Genomic DNA, 19,223 nt, shown 5'->3' on the forward strand with positions numbered 1-19,223 from the left:
CAAGTCTAGGTCAGCCCATATCTCGGCCTAACCGCTGCTCCAAAAACACCCTTTTCAGCTCTGGGCGCACAGCGGGTACAGAAACCTAAAAAGTTCCTGGATATGTCTAAAAATCCATTTCGATTATGGGCACTTAGACGACCTGTCGTTTAGATCGTCCAAGTGCCGACTTGAGTGGGTTTTTAGACGTATTTCAATTTCGATTATGAGCCCCATAATATATTGGCAAAATATTATGGTCCTAAATTATATGGACTGCTTGATTAGAAATGTTCTACTGAAAGTTTACAAGATAGAATTGATAAAAAGATGAGCCATTTCAGCATTCATAGCTAGACATTTCAATTGTTCAGAGACCCTTTCAAACATTAAAAAAATATGTGCTGCCATCCAGTGGACATAAAGAATCCATTGGAGGATGTGAATCTGGGAACTGACAGCTCAGTGTCTCTTTAATGATTGCCAAAGGTTATAAAGTATTTGTTTAAAAAACAAAAAAAGGAAAATGTCAGTGTCCAGGGCGTAAAACGCTATGTAAGCCCTTCAGCGCTATAGAAGTGATAAATAGGTTACCAGATTGTTTGGCTTGGCCATGCTGTTTTTCCATATAGTGATCCACACTAAGGTTATAACTAATGAGACACCATGAATATTGTGCTTGAGTGCAGCAGGATTACCTTCTCCTGAAGCAGACGTACCTTACGGCGAAACAAGGTTCCTTGTCGGGAGTTTGAAAGGAGTGTTCTACAGTCTGTGGCCTTCCAGATAGGTTTTCTGCTTGTGCACATGAGCGGCTGTTTGTTTGCTTTGTGACCTTTGAAGTTATCGTAAGTGGAGTATTTTTGCCCTTGATAATAACTGAGCAGCTATGTTTTTTTACCTTGTGTTGTAAACTGCTGTGGAATGAACTTTGAGGCTTTTTATCTCCACTTTTTTTTCTGGGGTCACTAGCAAGGGGCCGTTTTATGAGACATGTTCCCTTTTGTTTTTGTTATTAGCAATTTTAAAAAAACCCATTTACCTATATAAATAGTTACTCATCTGTATATCAATAAAAATATGTACGTTATTTCACAACTTGTATGCTTTCCCCTATATTTTTGAGGAGGCATTCCTGAGACACTTAGACATTGTTACGCATTGCATTCTGCACAGGCATGCGTTGGCAACAAAAACCTTGCCTCCAAAACTGGCAGAAGTTTTAAAAATTGTTGTGGAATGCGTGAACTATGTGCGAAATAATGCTCTGAGGCACCACATCTTCAAGGAGCTGTGTAAAGAAATGGGATCTGAATTCGAGGTACTTCTGTACCATTCTAACGTTCGGTGGTTATCCCGGGGATAGGTGCTGAATCGTGTTTTTGCCATGCGTGTGGAATTAGCTCTATTTTTGCAAGAGCAGCAACATTGTCATGCAGATTGCTTCAAAAATTCTGAGTTCATTCTCATTTTAGCGTACATGGCTGATATCTTTGCAGCTCTCAATCATCTCAATAAGCAGATGCAGGGTGGTGGAGTCAACATCATCAAAGCAGAAGAAAACCTGAAAGCTTTTCAAAAAAAGCTACCATTATGAAAACGATAACTTCGCAAACTTTCCCCTGCTAGACAACTGTGTAAGTAAGATCGAAGATGTATCTGGAATCGGAGACATTTCTGTACCCGCGGAACTGAAGCAAACTATTGCCACGCACTTAGATGAGCTTGCAAAGTCTCTCGACGGATACTTCCCTACAAGAGAGTAATATCCAGCATGGGTCAGACAGCCGTTCACATTTAGTGTTGAGACAACAGATGTCAATGATGAATACCTCGATGAAATCATTGAAATTCAGCAGAGCCAGGTTCAACAGCAACTCTTCAGAACAACGCTCTCAACGTTTTGGTGTCAACAATTGGTAACGTACCCTGTTATTGCTAAGAAAGCTCTGGAAATTTTCATACCGTTTGTTACAACATATCTTTGCGAGCAATCCTTTTCGAGGATGCTGGACATAAAAACGAAGAAAAGGAACAGACCTTGTCGCGAAAATGACATGAGAGTGGCACTTGCCAAGGTAAAGCCGCGCATTTCTGAACTGGTCTCTGAGAGGCAACAGCAGAAGTCACACTGATTTGCAGTAAATTTCATTATTATGTTATTATTATTTGAAATATAGGAGAACTTTTTTGTTTTCAAAACTGATATTATTTTTTCCCTCACTGTATACCTATATTTTGAATTTGTAAAAATCATATTTTATTTTCCAATAAAAAAGGGTTCGGTGAACACGCATATGAAACTGGTGGGGTTCAGTACCTCCAACAAGGTTAAGAACCACTGCCCTAGAGGAAAGGAGAGACAGGGGAGACATGATTCAGACGTTCAAATACTTGAAGGGTATTAACGTAGAACAAAATCTTTTCCAGAGAAAGGAAAATGGTAAAACCAGAGGACATAATGTGAGGTTGAGGGGTGGTAGATTCAGGGGCAATGTTAGGAAATTCTACTTTACGGAGAGGGTAGTGGATGCCTGGAATGCGCTCCCGAGAGAGGTGGTGGAGAGTAAAACTGTGACTGAGTTCAAAGAAGCGTGGGATGAACACAGAGGATCTAAAATCAGAAAATAATATTAAATATTGAACTAAGGTCAGTACTGGGCAGACTTGCACGATCTGTGTCTGTATATGGCCGTTTGGTGGAGGATGGACTGGGGAGGGCTTCAATGGCTGGGAGGGTGTAGATGGATGGGTGTAGTTGGAACCCAAGCACAGTACCGGGTAAAGCTTTGGATTCTTGCCCAGAAATAGATAAGAAGAAAAAATTAAAAAATTTAAATTGAATCAGGTTGGGCAGACTGGATGGACCATTCGGGTCTTTATCTGCCGTCATCTACTATGTTACTATGTTATATACAAAAACATCGACGCAAATTTCTATTGTTAAAGCCGGGTGTTATAGCTCTTGGGGCGACTTATTTTCTTCGTCACCCATGCAAATGTGTGATAGTGCATCAAATGCAAAAATATTTTTCTTTGATCCTAGCCAGCTGACAACCTTCTTGTCAGCGGCTCGACTGAAAATAGGAGAAGGAATATGAAGCACTCTCAATTTGGTTTCCTGTCTCAGCCAATATAATTGTTAATTCTTTATTTCCACTTTTGTTGTTATACTTCGCTGGTTCTACATTTTGGATCCATATTGAGAACTTGAGTTTAAAGTTAAGATAATTTTGTTGGGTTATTAGATTATAATTTGACATGTAAATTTATTTCTTGTTTAACTTTATCTTTCTGTACAAGTGGATTCTGTACAAGTGGATATATTACTGAAAAATGATAAATAAATTTTTTTTTAAAAACCCCGCTAGCGCACCTTTGTAAAAGGAGCCCATAAAGTATTGCTGCTGTATGTGAGGAAATGCCTCGCAACATTATTGTTTTTCTTCGAAACCAGAAAATTGTCCATACTTACACTGCTGAGTTTCAATTTGTAAGCTTCCGCATATTTTGGGTTTATTTTTATGAGGAGCTTCCTACGTTTAGGTAGTAAAAGAATGTGTATAAACGCTAGCCCTGCTTAAGGTCTTCTCTTCAGTTTCACTTGGCTCAGGATTATCCTGGTTTAACACGCAAGTAAACAAAACCAGTTTTGTTTTTTTTTATCTCTTGTGTGTCTCTGCATTTCTTTCAGTTTTGTTCTTGATTGATCCTGCTATTTCTGTATGACATAAGAGACTGCAGTTCTCGCAAAGATAACCCCTCCCCCCTCCTTTACAGTTTGGCTGTGAACATGTGCCAAGCTTCCATAAGGTAATAGCGGAGCTGGTATAGATTTCCTAAACTCTCAACTACAAGGTACTGTTGATGAGGAAAAAAGATATTCATGAAAGGATGGAGCTGTTATATTTTTAGAATTAGTACTGGCATTAACTATGTAGCTGAAGATTGATCTCTTGGTCCTTCAGGCCAGACCCCACTGGCAAAGCTGCTGGATGGCCAGTCTGCTTCTGAAAACAAGAAACAAGTATAATCTCTAAAAATGTAGGCTCATTTTTGGGTACATAATCGTGGTGAACTCTTGATTACAATAATTCACTAATTTGAGATTGAATCTGTTATGCCTGATTATAACATAATGAACAATAAAACAAACCATCTGTTGTCATTCAGTTTCTTGGATAGAATAACATGCTCATTACCATATCTACTAGCTGGCTTAATTATCAAATCATGGTCATTACTTAAACTTCAAAACTATGTGGTATGCAGTGGACACATGTACAGCATTTAGGGACTTATCTGTGAGAACATATTTTTTACCATTCTGTTTCTCAAATGCAAACACAAATGTTTATACAAAAGTCCTCTTGACAAAGACACTTGGCTAAGCCAGAACTCATCTTTAATTGTGGCATCTTATAGGGCTCTGTCTCAAGTAGTTTCTTTTGTGTACACTTCTCCCTCAGTATTCACGGTTTCAGCATTTATGGTTTCGATTATTCATGGTTTTTAGCTTGCTGGCTCCTCCCCTAAATTACATTACCTTGCATAGAGAAATCAATGATTCCATGCATTTACAGAGAAAATCACTGATTCCCAGCACTTTCTTCATAGTGTTTTGCCTCTCCTTCAGGAACAGGCCAAGTCTCCCACCATGTTATTTGTGGTTTCACTTTATTCACAATGTTTTTTAATAGAAAACAGCGAATAACATATGAAAAAGTTATTCGTGGTTTTTCTGTATTTGCGGTTCTGTTAATCCCTTATCACAGTGAATACGGAAGGAGAAGTGTACATAAGATTCCTGGTGGTGATGATAATACATGGCATTTTATCTCACGTTTACTGGTTGATTTTATTACTTTGTATTTTTTTGTCATTGTAAATGTATTTTGATATCCACATTTTAAGAGGTTTATTTTGAGACTTTTTCATGTTCTTTAATTTATGTTTAGATTTTATCTATTTTTATTAGTTTGGATTGACTTACTGCCTTTTCCAAGGAATTCATCCAAGGCAGTGTACATTCAGCAAGAACAATCTGAACATCATTTTTTGAGGGGTGGAGAGGGGAATGTTTTAGAATTTTGGTGTGTATGTTTTATGATCTATTGGATATTGCAGAAAGACAAAATTGAAATAAATTAGATAGCAGAGAAGAAATGAGATACAAGAATGTTAGAGAAGTCTAATGATTCTTTGGAACTGTTATATGATCAAAAGAGCTGACAATATTTGAAAGGATCTAGTATTGCTATGAAAATGGACTTGGTTTGATTTCTGCTCTCTAGATTGGTTGGGGTTGAAGATGCTGCAGAAGCAGGGTTCATGGTCCCTGTGTGAAGAACCATACTCATTACTCCTGAATATTAATTCTGTTTTTAGCTTTTGGGAGGATTGCTAAACATTTTAATGCTGAGATTGTTCTCTACCTATCAGACTGGGAGTGTGTGGTGCAGTGGTTAGCGCTACAGCCGTGGCATCCTGAGGTTGTGGGTTCAAATCCCACACTGCTCCTTGTGACGCTGGGCAAGTCACTTAATCCCCATTGCTCCAGGTATATTCGATAGAGTGGGAGTCCACTGGGACAGTTAGGGAAAAAACACTTGAGTACCTGAATAATATGTAATCCACATAGAATTGTAGGATATGCAGAATATAAATTATTATTATTATTTTTTTAAGACATCTTGTCTGCTAAGGAGGGAGCCAGCTTACTTCCATATTCTTCTCATACTCACAATTTATCTGGTCTTGTGAAAGATCTTTCTGTTTGAGAGATTAGCAAAGCTTTCAGATCAGTTGGAGCCTTCAACATAGATCTTTTTCCTCTCGTATGAGGAAAGAGTAAAAAGGTTAGGGCTCTTCAGCTTGGAAAAGAGACAGCTGAGAAGAGATATGATTGAAGTCTACAAAATTCTGAGTGAAGTAGAATGGGTACAAGTGGATTGATTTTTCACTCTGTCAAAAATTACAAAGACTAGGGGACACTTGATGAAGTTACAGGAAAATACTTTTAAAACCAATAGGAGGAAATATTTTTTCACTCATAGAATAGTTGCCAGAGATTATGGTAAGAATTGATAGCATAGCTGATTTAAAGAAAGGTTTGGACAATTTCCTGGAGGAATCATCCATAGTCTGATATTGAGAAAGACCTGGGGGAAGCCACTGCTTGCCCTGGATCGGTAGCATGGAATGTTGCTACCCCTTGGGTTTAGGGACCTGGATTGGCCACCATGAGAATGGGCTATTGGACTTAAAGGACCATTGGTCTAACCCAGTAAGGCCATTCTTATGTTCTTATGAGATGACTTGAATATGCAGTTATATTATGCTTCTTTTATTATCAGCCTCAATATTTCATTCTTGCCTGTATTTGGATGGACTGACCAGCTGACTCTTTAATACCTATCTGCCTCTATTTTCCCCTAGAAGGCCCATTGAAATGTCACTAGATGATTATTATTATTGTTGTGCTGTGTAGAGAATGACACGGGGAAAAAATTTGTCCCTGTCTCTGCCCCGTCCCCGTGAACTTGTCCCTATTCTGTCGAGCTCAGTCCCCATCCCCATCCCGTCCCTGCGCACTCAGTACCTGTCTCTGCCCCATCCCCACAAGCTTCAAATAGTTTTATACTGAACTTATTTTATTAAATTATAAAAAGAAACAATATTCTGTATAATTGTCATTTTATAAATCAAAATTCTGGCTGCTAAAATAGAGAAAGAGATCTTCAACTGGCAGGGCTTTGTTTATAAATGTTTATCAACACAACTAATATACTACTTTATCCTAAAGCAAAAAAAAGAAAAGAAATATAATTTTTTTTTCTATCTTTGTTGTCTGGTTTCTGCTTTCCTCATCTTCTCGTCATTCTATTCCTTCCATCCTCTGTCTGCCTTCTCTCTGCCTCTTCCATATGGCATCTGCTCTGTTACTGTTCCTCTCCCTTCCATCTCTCCCTCCCATCTCTCCCTCCCACATTGATCTGGCACACATCTCCTTCAGAATCTTCTCCCCTCTCTCTTACCTACTAACATGCAATATCTGCTCCTCCCTCCCCCTCTCTCTCCACTTCCTTCCAGTGTGTTCACCTCTCTCTCTCTTACCCATTTCCATGCAGCTTGCTCCCCTTTCTCTCTCCTACCCATTTCCATGCAGCATCTGTGTCTCTCTCCCCTCCCCCTCTCTCTCCACTTTATTTCAGTGTACTTTGTGGTCCAGCAGCTCCCTCCCTCCCGATCGCTGCAGTCTGGGCATCTCCCTCCCTTCCCTTTATCTTCATGATGAGTTTCATATTTTTGTCTCCCAGCTGCCCAAGCTTTTCATCAAGTCCTGTTTCTGGTTGCGTCAGAGGAGAAGATTCATGCAGCCGCGTGTGACTTGTTGAAAGGCTCGTGCCACTAGGAGACAAGAAAATTGAAAATCACCACGAAGGTGAGGGGAAGGGGGGGAGATACCTGGATGGTAGCGATAGGAAGGAGGTAGGGGGCTGTTGGACTGCGCGATTGGTGACAGTGTGTGTTCCCTCACTTTACTGCGAAGACAAGGCCATTCACCGCTCCACGGGGCAGTGAATGGCCTTGTCCCGGTACCTGCAGCGACCGCTTTTTTTATCTCTCTGTTTCAGCGGGTTACCTGTGGCTACCCATGGGTAGCCACGGGTAACAGCCACCGTGTCATTCTCTAGTGCTGTATAGCCCAGTCATTTTGTTTGTTGTAGACTTTGTATTATTATGCTGATGGCTTCTGTTTGACTATTAGTGACCTTTAGCCTTGGTCTTTTTGTTCTGTCCTTGTGTTGATACTTTTATCAATAATAATGCTCCCCATGATGGTTCTTCGGATGTGTGGGCTATAAATAATGCAGATTAGATAAATTTCCCTTTGAGTATCCTGATCATAATGTCACTGATGGAGTGTTCTGAAAAGTGCTTTCTCGTGAAAGTGTCACCCAGGGCAAACCTAATACAGTCCAAAGAAAAGAAACTGACAGAAAGAGTACCTGGATGTCTTCCAGGAAATGGGATGCTAGTGCTCAGTAACTGAAAACAAGTCTTTCACTGCTCATTCCAGAGTCAGTCTGTACTGTAGACATCTCAGGTTAAACAGTCTTCCACTTGCTTGTGTCTAAACATGTTCTGGAAGGTAGCCAGGAAGATCATGGTTATATCATGTTCTTCCAATTTAGTGTTGATTTTTTTGTCTATTATGATTACTTCTGGTGTAGCAAGAATCCTAGTGCATACATCAGAAGTAAACCAGACATCATCTTATTTTGAATATAGTACATAAAGTCATAGAGACTATTTATTTATTTATTTTGATTTCTATCCCGTTCTCCCAGAGGCTCAGAACGGGTTACAAGTAGACATTCACAATCATTTGAAAACAGACTAGTCATGACAACAAATAGACAATAACAGAGCTTATTCTAGAGACCAGACTGGTCATAGCGAAGAGTACTAGGAGAAGTATATTGAGGCTACAGTTTTTAATGGCCCGATTGATGGAAGAGGAAGGTCTTTATTGCTCTGTGGAAGGTCATAGTAACATAGTAACATAGTAGATGACGGCAGATAAAGACCCAAAGGTCCATCCAGTCTGCCCAACCTGATTCAATTAAAATTTTTTTTAAAATTTTTTCTTCTTAGCTATTTCTTTTTTTAAAAAATAATCTTTATTCATTTTAAAATAATTTCAATAAGTGAAGAACAATAAATAAAACATTTATACTATAGACATCACTTAAAATATTACAAGATTCTTACAGATCAATAACCCCCCCACACCCAAACTATTCTTTATCATTCAAGTATCTAGAAATTTATCATAATTCCGTAATTCACTACATACAGATCCTATGTCAAGATGACAGTGCCAGCATCTATTAGACTTTGAATTATCCAACTTATTCAATCTAACCGGGGTCCAAAAAGAACGATGCAACAGAAAAAAACAAGTTGTACATCTCATCCTCCAAGATCAAATACGTGGCCATCGAGATGCAGAAATATACTGCTTAATCTCAATGCTCCAAATGTCTCTAAGATTGTTTTTGGGTTTCTTATTCATAAGTTCAGATATTAATTTATAAAACTTAGCAACTTGATGTCCTAGAATGTCTGTCTGAAAACATAGGAATTGCAAGCTGTAATAATTTTTCAAATTATGCCACTCAGGGAACCCTTTCTGAATAGCCTGCTTCAGTTGCAACCATTTATAAAATTGAAATTTAGAAATACCAAAAGATATTTCTGGGCAAGTATAAGGTCATTAGTGAGTATAGCGACCTGATCTGTGTGGGTAGTTGGTTCCATAGCTGAGGTAGGAAATGGCTGTAGGATCTTTTGTACATCGTACTCATTTGGAGGGATCTCCCTGCGGGAATGCTGAATCTTTGTTCTGCTTTGGAACGGAGGGGGCAGTTAGGGGTGTATAGGCGTAGCTTAGATGCTAGGTAGGCTGGGATTTTTTGGTAGAATCTCTTGTGTGTCATGACCAGGGCTTTGAAGATGCATCACTTTTTGACTGGTAACCAGTGAGCTGCATAGAGCGCTCGAGTAATGGGGTCTTGGTAGCTGAGGTTGTATAGGAGTCGAATTGCTGAGTTCTGGACTTATTGGAGGTGTTTTAGATCTCTTGCAGTGATGCCATTGAATAGGGAGTTGCAGTAGTCTAGTCTAGAGAATATATAGGCATATAGCAGTTGGACATATGTTTGGAGAAGGTAGATGAATGCATGGCAAGAACTGCAGCTAGTAATGGTATGATCTGCTAAGATTCGTGGAGGATTTGTCACTAACCCCCCCCCCCTTTCACAAAGCCGCGTTAGGCTTTTTTATCCCTGGCCGCAGAGGTATTAGCTCTAACGCTCATAGAATTCCTATGAGTGTCGAAGCTAATATTGCCGCAGTCGAAGATAAAAAAAAAAGGCCTAATGCAGCTTTGTAAAAGGGAGGATGAGAGTAAATGTTTGAACAATTGAACGCTAAAATTCATCAAATTAGTTTGTGGTGGTTTGGAGGATTATGCTCACCAACCTACAATTGATTAGAAATTCTACAGCTGTTGTGTTCTTGCTATGGCTGTGGTACATGTAACAGTTTAATGATACAGTACTGACAATCTGAATTTTTCAAATCATGATGTCTGATTTTATTGTGTATGTTTCTTGTAATTCACTTAGGTTTTAAGTGGACTAAGGGCTCCTTTTACAAAGCCGCGCGGAATAGCGCGTACTAAATTGTCACACGAGGTAGCCGCTACCGCCTCCTTTTGAGCAGGTGGTAGATTTCTGGCTAGCACGCTCTATAGCGCGCGCTAATCTGGTGCGTGCGTTAAAACCGCTAGTGCAGCTTTGTAAAAGGAGCCCTAAATGTTGGTTTTTAAAAAATAAATACATAAATGATGATGCTCATTCTGCTTGCTCAACCTGTTATATTAATGTTCACGATCTTTAGTTGATGTTTGTAAAATGAGAACACAATGTAAATATCTGTCTTCCAGTGCCGAAGGCCTAAGCAGCCCAATCGAGAGGAATTAAAATGAGCAAGCAAACATGACATTCCTCCAGGAGACACAGCTGAATTCTAGAGAATCTGCTAAACAGACACATTATAACTTGTTATTTTTTTTTTGCACAGCTGGAGAAAAAGCTGTTTTGTAGTAATTCTTATTGTAAAAACACTTGCCCATACACTGCTCTCACATTATGCAGATTTTGCAGGAAAATGGGTAATGACTACCCTGAATCCGGAGAGCCTGCACATGACTGCTGTTTAATATCTCTGCTTCTGTGACTGTTGCATCATCTTTTTTTAAATCAGTGGGCAAAAATTAATGTTTGAAAATACAACTACCCCAACCGATGAAAAATACATTAAAAAAAAAAATTCTTTATTCATTTTAAAGCCAAAAATAAGTGCAAAATATTTTACAGACATTTTGCACTTTAGCAACGCTAAGGGCTCCTTTTATCAAGGTGCGCTACGGGGGTTAGCGCGTCGGACGTTTCATCACACGCTAACTCCCGCGGCAAGCCAAAAAACTAACACCTCGTCAATGGAGGCGTTAGAGACTAGCGCAGCAGGCGGTTTAACGCACGGTATTCCGGGCGTTAAACCCCTACCGCATCTTGATAAAAGGAGCCCTTAAGTTCTATCAAATTATATTGCTAACGTGTCCCAGTGTCAGTGAAATAGGCAACCAAAGAACCAAATAAAAATAAAGAGAAAAGAACCTCAGCATTCTGAAAAAAGCAACTGGACTTCAAATTGAACAAGTAGAATCATTGGTCCAAAATCTCTAATTATCATTAAAAAAAATTACCCCTACCTTTTATAAAACTGTAGCATGGTTTTTAGCAGCAGTAACAGCTCCAACGCTCACAGAATTCCTATAAGTGTCAGAGCTGTTACTGCTGTGGCCGGCACTAAAATCCACGCTATGGTTTTGTAAAAGGGGGCGGGAAGGTAAATGATATGTAGACAAAAAAGTTAAAAAAATTTTTGATTTAGGCATAAAAACTCCACATTAAACCATGTCTAGATGACAGTTGGACAGATTTGCCATACAATTACATTACATTAGTGATTTCTATTCCACCATTACCTTGCGGTTCAAGGCGGATTACATATGAATTGTCAGTACATTTAGAAGTATATAAGTAGTAGTCTGGATATTTTCTAAGTTGCTAAGGACTGGAGAGTATTGCAGGTGATGCTTGAGATAGATCTAGCTATGCTAGTTTACTTTGTATGTCCAATTCACTCCATTGTGAATGTTTACTTGTAAACCGTTCTGAGCTACTGGGAGGACGGGATAAAAATCTAAATAAATAAATGTATTTTTTGAATAGTCTCACAATATCCAAAATTGCTTGTATATATGTTCACTCCAACAAATGTCAATGTAATATAGCAGCAAAGTAATTATCGTGACACTGTCAACATTTTTGCAGCAATGTCAAAATTCAAAACCAGTTCCCAACAAGAGTGCCTTGTTTCACCAGAAGCTGCATCAGGGAAAACATGTACTCTCGTCATACTTGCAGGCGACTTTAACTTAACTCTACATTTTACAGCACTGAATAGACAGGAAATCAATAGTTTAAGCAGAGAGAATCTAGATCAAGACATCTACTTAAATCTAACCTTTTTAGAGTTTGGGATAAAGTTTCATCACTGTGCAGAATTGTACAGTTGTATTGTGATCTTAAATCTCTCCTGGATTACCATGCAGAGAAGGCTGATAGGCAGTGAGAACATCAGGTCATCCTTAAATTTAACCAGCGTGTAATAATGTAAAAATAGCTCTTCCCCTGTTTTAATCTATTTTGTCTCTGGTTTTCAGTTTTCCGTGTTCTTGGGGATTATTTTCTTCCTGGAGCTTACTGCTGGAGTGCTGGCTTTTGTCTTTAAAGACTGGATCAAGGATCAGCTATATTTTTTCATTAACAACAACATCAGAGCATATAGGGATGACATTGATCTACAAAACCTAATCGACTTCACACAAGAATATGTAAGTTGAAATGCACAGTTTGCCTTTTTTTTCTTCTTCTTCTTTTTGTCAAAGCATGGTAGGAATTTTTTTTCTTCTCCCTTCTTTCTTTCTGTTAGTGATGTTTTCTAGAAGCAGTGAGATCAGTAGTAAAGTAAAGAAAGTGGTACCAGATCCCACCCCTTGCCACCCATGTAATATATTTTTTTAATATTATGATGGTACTCTTCTCGCCACCCCCTCACCCCCGACCACAATATTGAAACAAAAGCTCAAGTGACTCCAGACCCTATCTGCTTTCCCAAACTCCTCCAAAACCCCCAGTCAAAATTCAGGCCAAACTGAGACTTCTTTTGTTGCCAGCAATCTTTCTAACCACCAATTAAGCTGCAGTTTGATCTCTATATTGAGGTCTACCAATTTATTTTTTCTATATTAGTCAAGATCTGTTTCATGGAATGTCGAAATTATACCCAGTGCTCCTTCTAAGGCACTGTATCGCAAACTATGTGCTGTCCAAGATTCCAGGTGTGGTGCGAGGTGCCAGGGAGGAGGAGAGGTGCTGGTGCCAGCTGACTGCCTACAGGATGTGCCCCTCGCACCGAGAAGCACATCCTGTAGGCAGTCAGCCGGTGCCAGCGCTTCTCCTTCTCTCCGGGCCTCTTCCCTTCCAGCACCCCCCCCCCCCCCACTGGCGGCTCAGAGCCCCGTCTCGAAGGCCTTTGTACATTCATGGATGTCGACATGATGACATCACGCATGCGCATGACATCATCGCGTTGACATCTGCATACTTCCAGATGCTATCGAGCCCTAGCCACCACATTTAGTGTGCTGCGGCTTTGCGAAGTTTTCGAGACACTGCTCTAAGGAATGGCCAGATGTGTGCAAATTTTTTTTTTTTTCGTGTGAGAGACAAGTTCTAAAAAAAACAACAGTTTATGATCCCAGCATTAGCAATACATTCTTGTATATAGCACAAAAAAAACCATCACACGTACTGTATGGTAAATGATTTTGATTAATTTTTTTATAGTTTACTTGTGCTTGAAAGTCAGATGGAGTCAGTATTTTTGTGAGCGACTATGTAAAATGTATGAGTGATTGCTCACACACTCTGCTTAGAAGGAACATAGATTATACCCCTGATGCAGACATCCACCCAATGTGGTAACATTGGGTATGTGCAAACAACAGGGAAATCCAACAGAGTCTGCAATTCAAGAACAGCAAGCAAAAAACAAAAGAGAAAACTGCAGACAGTATGTACAAGATGCAGGCTGTGTTTATTAAACCAAATATAAAATGCGGTAACTATTGTCACCCTCTATTTTACAAACCCTGGGACCCGACACGGTCCATGTTTCAGAAAACACGCCTTCAGAGGTCCATGAGTTGTAAGGGTTAAAGCAGGGGGAGGGAACTCCGGTCCTCGAGAGCCGTATTCCAGTTGGGTTTTCAGGATTTCCCCAATGAATATGCATGAGATCTATGTGCATGCACTGCTTTCAATGTATATTCATTGGGGAAATCCTGAAAACCCGACTGGAATACGGCTCTCGAGAACCGGAGTTCCCTACCCCTGGGTTAAAGCAAACCGCAATATAAATTGGTAATAAGCAAAGCGCCTGTGTTAAAGCAATCATTGTGATCCAACTGTACACCGCAAAAGCGCAATTTGCTCCAGCATCTCACTTTTGCGGTGTACAGTTGGATCGCATTGATTGCTTTAACACAGGCGCTTTGCTTATTACCAATTTATATTGCGGTTTGCTTTAACATTGGGTATGTGAACATCCATTAAATTATCTTTCATGTGCCATACCAATGTTTCTGTATTTTCTGGACGTCTTGTACCATCCTGTTGATCACTGCTCCTTTCTTTTTTTAGTTCAAATATTTTATTGAGTTTTAGATAAAGTTAAAATACACAAATGGTAACCAAGACATGGTACAATCAAATAGTAGTCAATAGAAATGCACACATATGGAAATAAATCTCAACACAATACGACCGACTGAACCATGGCAAACTTTGGTACAAAACCAGCACAAAAATTAGCTGCAACATGTCTGCAAGGCGTGCTCCTTTTTTTGCCTCTTGGTTGGACTGCAAACTGGGAGAAGGTACAGGTTTCTTATCCTCCTCTCTTGATCTGACTGGATTGAGGAATGAAAAGGGGAAACTCGGAACTTCGTGTGCTTTTGTTTAAATATCATGACGATGGAATTGAAAAGAAACATTGAAAATGACAGCAGATAAAGGCCATATGGTCTACCAAGTCTGCCCATCCATATCATCCGCTATGTCTTGCTCCCCCCTAAGAGATCCTATATGCCTGTCCCATGCTTTCTTGAATTCAGCTATACAGTACTCATTTCCACCACCTCCACCGGGAGGTAAAAAAATCTTGTTAAAAAAAATAATAATATAGGGATGGGAAGATGGATCAAGAATTCCATACTTTGGGGACAATTTTATAAAGTGGACATTTGCAATTACTGGTTACATATATAATTCATTAGAATACCAGTATATATGCACATATGTGTGTAAATTCTGATATGCTGCCTAAGCATTATTCTGTAACAACTGGCACATGCATATCTGTAATAGCGCACAATTGCTGGTTGACATACACATGAGCGGTATCTGGGCAGAGCATGGACAGGTTGCATATCTGCGCGCATAGTTTATAAAATACTCCAAGCTACACTCACATCTGTCGAAACTAGGGGTTCCTTTTACTAAGCTGCGTTAGGGCATTAACGCGCGGAATAGCGCGCTACAGTGCCGTGTGTGCTAGACGCTAACGCCAGCATTGAGCTGGCACTAGTTCTAGCCGCGTAGCGCAGGGTTAGCGCGCGCTAATCTGCTGCATGCGCTAAAAACACTAACATACCTTAGTAAAAGGAGCCCTAGGTGCGAGCACTATGGTGCTTTAGAGGCCGACTGAATTTTGTTTTCATTTTCGGATATGGCACCGAAACTGACTGAAATTCAGGTTTGGGTTCTGAACATTTTTGGTTGGAACCGAAAACATGCCCCTGCACCTGCTGCTGCAAAACCCACCCTTCCCCAAGCAAGCCCCACCCCCACTGCAACTAGTCCTTATCTGGGTAGTGCAAGGGACGTCCAGGAGTGGAACTGGTAACCAGATAACTATTTGAATTATTTAGGACAGCAATAAAAGCAGTCAGCAGCTAGGCCTAGTTGGAAAAAGGTATAGGTTTCTTGCCGCCCTGTCTTGGCTTTCACTGTTGGCCTGAGAGCATACATCACCAGCATACATCGATTAACCCTTTATTTGGCATTGTTTCTCAGAAGCAACGTGTGTTTTTATGGCTCTTATGGGGGGACAAGTCCAGGACAAATGTCAGGAAGTTCTGCTTCACGCAGCGAGTGGTAGACGCCTGGAATGCTCTCCCAAAGGAGGTTATTAAGGAATCCACTGTGCTAGGATTCAAAGGCAAATTAGATGCACATCTCCTTACGAGAGGCATAGAGGGATATGGGTGACTAAAACTACATCAGGTGTATACCTGATTGGGCCTCCACGTGTGCGGATCGCCGGACTCGATGGACCATGGGTCTGATCCGGAGATGGCAGTTCTTATGTTCTTAAATATAAACAAATATACCATATATCTATTTAATCAGACCTCAAACACCCAGAGCATTACTCGAAATACTTTCATGCCCTTACTGGGGTGGTGCATTCATCACTAGTCTGATTTATTTTTAACTCCGGAAGAGCGTTCCAGTTTTCTAACACTCTCTGGGTGAAGAAGAATTTCCTTACGTTTGAACGGAATCTACCCCCTTTTAACTTTAGAGTGTCCTCTCGTTCTCCCTACCTTAGAGAGGGTGAATAGTCTGTCTTTCTCTACTAAGTCTATTCTCTTCAATATTTTGAATGTTTCGATCATGTCCCCTCGCAGTCTCCTCTTTTCAAGGGAGAAGAGGCCCAGCTTCTCCAGTCTCTCACTGTAAGGCAACTCCTCCATCCCCTTAACCATTTTAGTCGCTCTTCTCTGGACCCTTTCGAGTAGTACCATGTCCTTCTTCATGAACGGCGACCAGTGCTGGATGCAGTACTCCAGGTGAGGGCGTACAATGGCCCAGTACAGCGGCATGATAATCTTCTCTGATCTGTTCGTGATCCCCTTCTTGATCATTCCTAGCATTCTGTTTGCCCTTTTCACCGCCGCCACACATTGCGTGGACGGCTTCATCAACTTGTCGATCAGAACTCCCAAGTCCCTTTCCTGGGAGGTCTCTCCAAGTACCGCCCCGGGCATCCTGTATTCGTGCATGAGATTTTTGTTCCCGACATGCATCACTTTGCACTTATCCACATTGAACCTCATCTGCCGTGTCGATGCTCATTTCTTGAGCTTGATATGTCACATTACAGATCTTCGCAATCCCCCTGTGTCTTCACTACTCTGTATAACTTGCGCCTGTTACTTGGCACCATTTCTCTCGTTCAACTTCAAGTTACGAAAAGCAGCCATTTCACCCTCTGCCAATTAAAGGACTAGAAATATATACTGTCCTACATGGCAGAATATTCAAGAAATACATTAACATAGGAACGTTGAGTGAACTTGAAAATGCTTTGTAGTGTGCTATGATTCTTAATGGGGTGTCCAATTAAAGCTGGTACCGATGAAGCTACTCTGGGGCATTTATTCTGGGCTTGTCCCTGGATTACCAAGTTTTGGGCTTCTTTGTTAACCTGTCTTCCCTCTCTTTGGACTTGTAGTGTTAAACCGGATCCGTTAATTTTGTTCAATACCTTTTGTTTGTAATCCCCTGTCCCTAAAGGTTACCGTGCTTTTCTTTGAAAGGCGATATTGATGGGAGAAAAAGGTGATTTTGTTGCATTGGTTGGATGACAAAGCCACCCACTGTACAACAATGGCATCTACAGATGCTAGGTTTGCTTAAAGTGGAACAGACTCAAATAAAGTCATTACATTCTCCGCAGTGGAGGACTTTTTGTCAGACCTGGAGGGCTTTTTGGGACTCTCTAACTCAAGACATGGGCAACTCCGGTCTTCGAGGGCCGGAATCCAATCGGGTTTTCCCCCAGTGAATATGCATGAGATCTATGTGCATGCACTGCTTTCAATGCATATTCATGGAGGAAATCCTGAAAACCCCATTGGATTCCAGCCCTCGAGGACTGGAGTTGCCCATGTCTGCTCTAACTCCAAGAATTTGCAGTTATCTGTTGAATATTTGATGTACCTGATCAGTTGTAAAGCTCACACTCATTGTGAGAATTCTGTTAGTTGTTGGGTGGTGGTGGTGGTGGGGAGGGAATGTTCTTGGGGATCTTGACTGTTGATATTGTTTGTGTTCTTTTTGGTGCCATGTGCTAATAAAAATGATTTTCACATAAAGCTGGTACCAATTTGCTTTTAGTAGCCCTGTTACTGTGCATGGTCGGCCCTTTTTTTTTTTTAAACTTCTGCTCTTTACTCTAGTGGCAGTGCTGTGGTGCCTTTGGAGCCAATGACTGGAATCTCAATATTTACTTCAACTGCACAGACAGCAACACCAGTCGAGAACGCTGCGGAGTGCCCTTCTCCTGCTGTACTAAAGATCCAGCTGTGAGTACACAATGTGTAGCTGCCCAGCTGCTTCCCTGAGAGTCATCACTGTGTGTGAGAACAGCTCTGTGGTGCGTTTGGTTTAAAGGACCTTTATCCTCCAGCGTCCCTCAGCAAATTGCTTAGTCGATAAGGTGCCGCCAACGTGTTCCTCAGTTTAGCTGTGTGTTTATTTTTCTTTCTTAGGTTTGTTATACCCTAACAGAGACCCTGCAGCTTAAACTCTCTTTCAATCTGCTGCTACTACTGCTAATCATTTCTATAGCGCTGCAAGGGCACATTAAACACATAAGAGACAATCCCTACTCAACAGAGTTTATAATCTAATCAACACAGACAAACAGGACAAATAGGGTTTAGGGAATTGCTTATGGTGGGACTAATTAGGAGTGTGCACAGGGGAGTGTGTGGCGCAGTGGTTAGAGCTACAGCCTCAGCACCCTGAGGTTGTGGGTTCAAATCCTTTGCTGCTTCATGTGACCCTGGGCAAGTCAATTAATGCCCTCATTGCCCCAGGTACACTAGGTAGAGTTTGAGCCTGCCGGGACAGATAGGGAAATATGATAAAGTACCTGAATGTAAACCACTTAGGATATAAGTGGTATATAAATAATCAAGACTCTTTTACTAAGCTGCAATAGAGGTTTTTACCACGGTCCAGGGCAGTAAATGCTCCACCACTGCTCCGAAGCTCATAGGAATTCCTATGAGCGTTGGAGCATTCAGCACTCTGGACCACGATGAAAACCTCTGTCGCGGCTAAGTAAAAGAGGGGAGGGGTTAAAACAGGCATGGGTACTTTACATGTGGGTAGAAGTTAGGCATTATAAGCAGTCTCCAAAAAGTGGGCTTTTAGCCTAGATTTGAAGACAGCCAGAGATGGAACTTGTCACACTGACTCAAGCATACTGTGCAGCAAGATAGAAAGGGCAGAATCTAGAGTTGGCAGCAGAGGAGAAGGGTACAGATTAGAGAAACTTATCCAACCAACAGAGCTCCCGGGGAGGAGTGTAAGGAGAGATAAGAGAAGAGAGATCCTGAGGAACTGCAGAGTGAATGCACTTGTAAGTCAATAAGGGGAGTTTGAACTGTATGTAGAAATGTATAGGGC

The 19,223-nt window shown here is 40.8% G+C and overlaps 2 protein-coding genes across 7 annotated transcripts in view; one reads left to right on the plus strand and one right to left on the minus strand.

Annotated features, from left to right (window-relative positions):
• TSPAN5 (tetraspanin 5) overlaps nucleotides 1-19,223 on the plus strand; it is a 223,159-nt gene that overhangs the window by 187,018 nt on the left and 16,918 nt on the right. For all 6 annotated transcript variants that reach the window (XM_033957482.1, XM_033957473.1, XM_033957490.1 and 3 more), the window contains exons 4-5: nucleotides 12,341-12,511; nucleotides 17,987-18,112. In XM_033957482.1, coding sequence (XP_033813373.1) covers nucleotides 12,341-12,511; nucleotides 17,987-18,112 — 297 coding nt within the window. The remainder of the gene's footprint in view (nucleotides 1-12,340; nucleotides 12,512-17,986; nucleotides 18,113-19,223) is intronic.
• RAP1GDS1 (Rap1 GTPase-GDP dissociation stimulator 1) overlaps nucleotides 1-19,223 on the minus strand; it is a 286,317-nt gene that overhangs the window by 33,709 nt on the left and 233,385 nt on the right. The window lies entirely within an intron of this gene.

The sequence above is a fragment of the Geotrypetes seraphini genome, chromosome 1, assembly GCF_902459505.1.
Source record: "Geotrypetes seraphini chromosome 1, aGeoSer1.1, whole genome shotgun sequence".
In the NCBI taxonomy this organism is placed as follows: domain Eukaryota; kingdom Metazoa; phylum Chordata; class Amphibia; order Gymnophiona; family Dermophiidae; genus Geotrypetes; species Geotrypetes seraphini.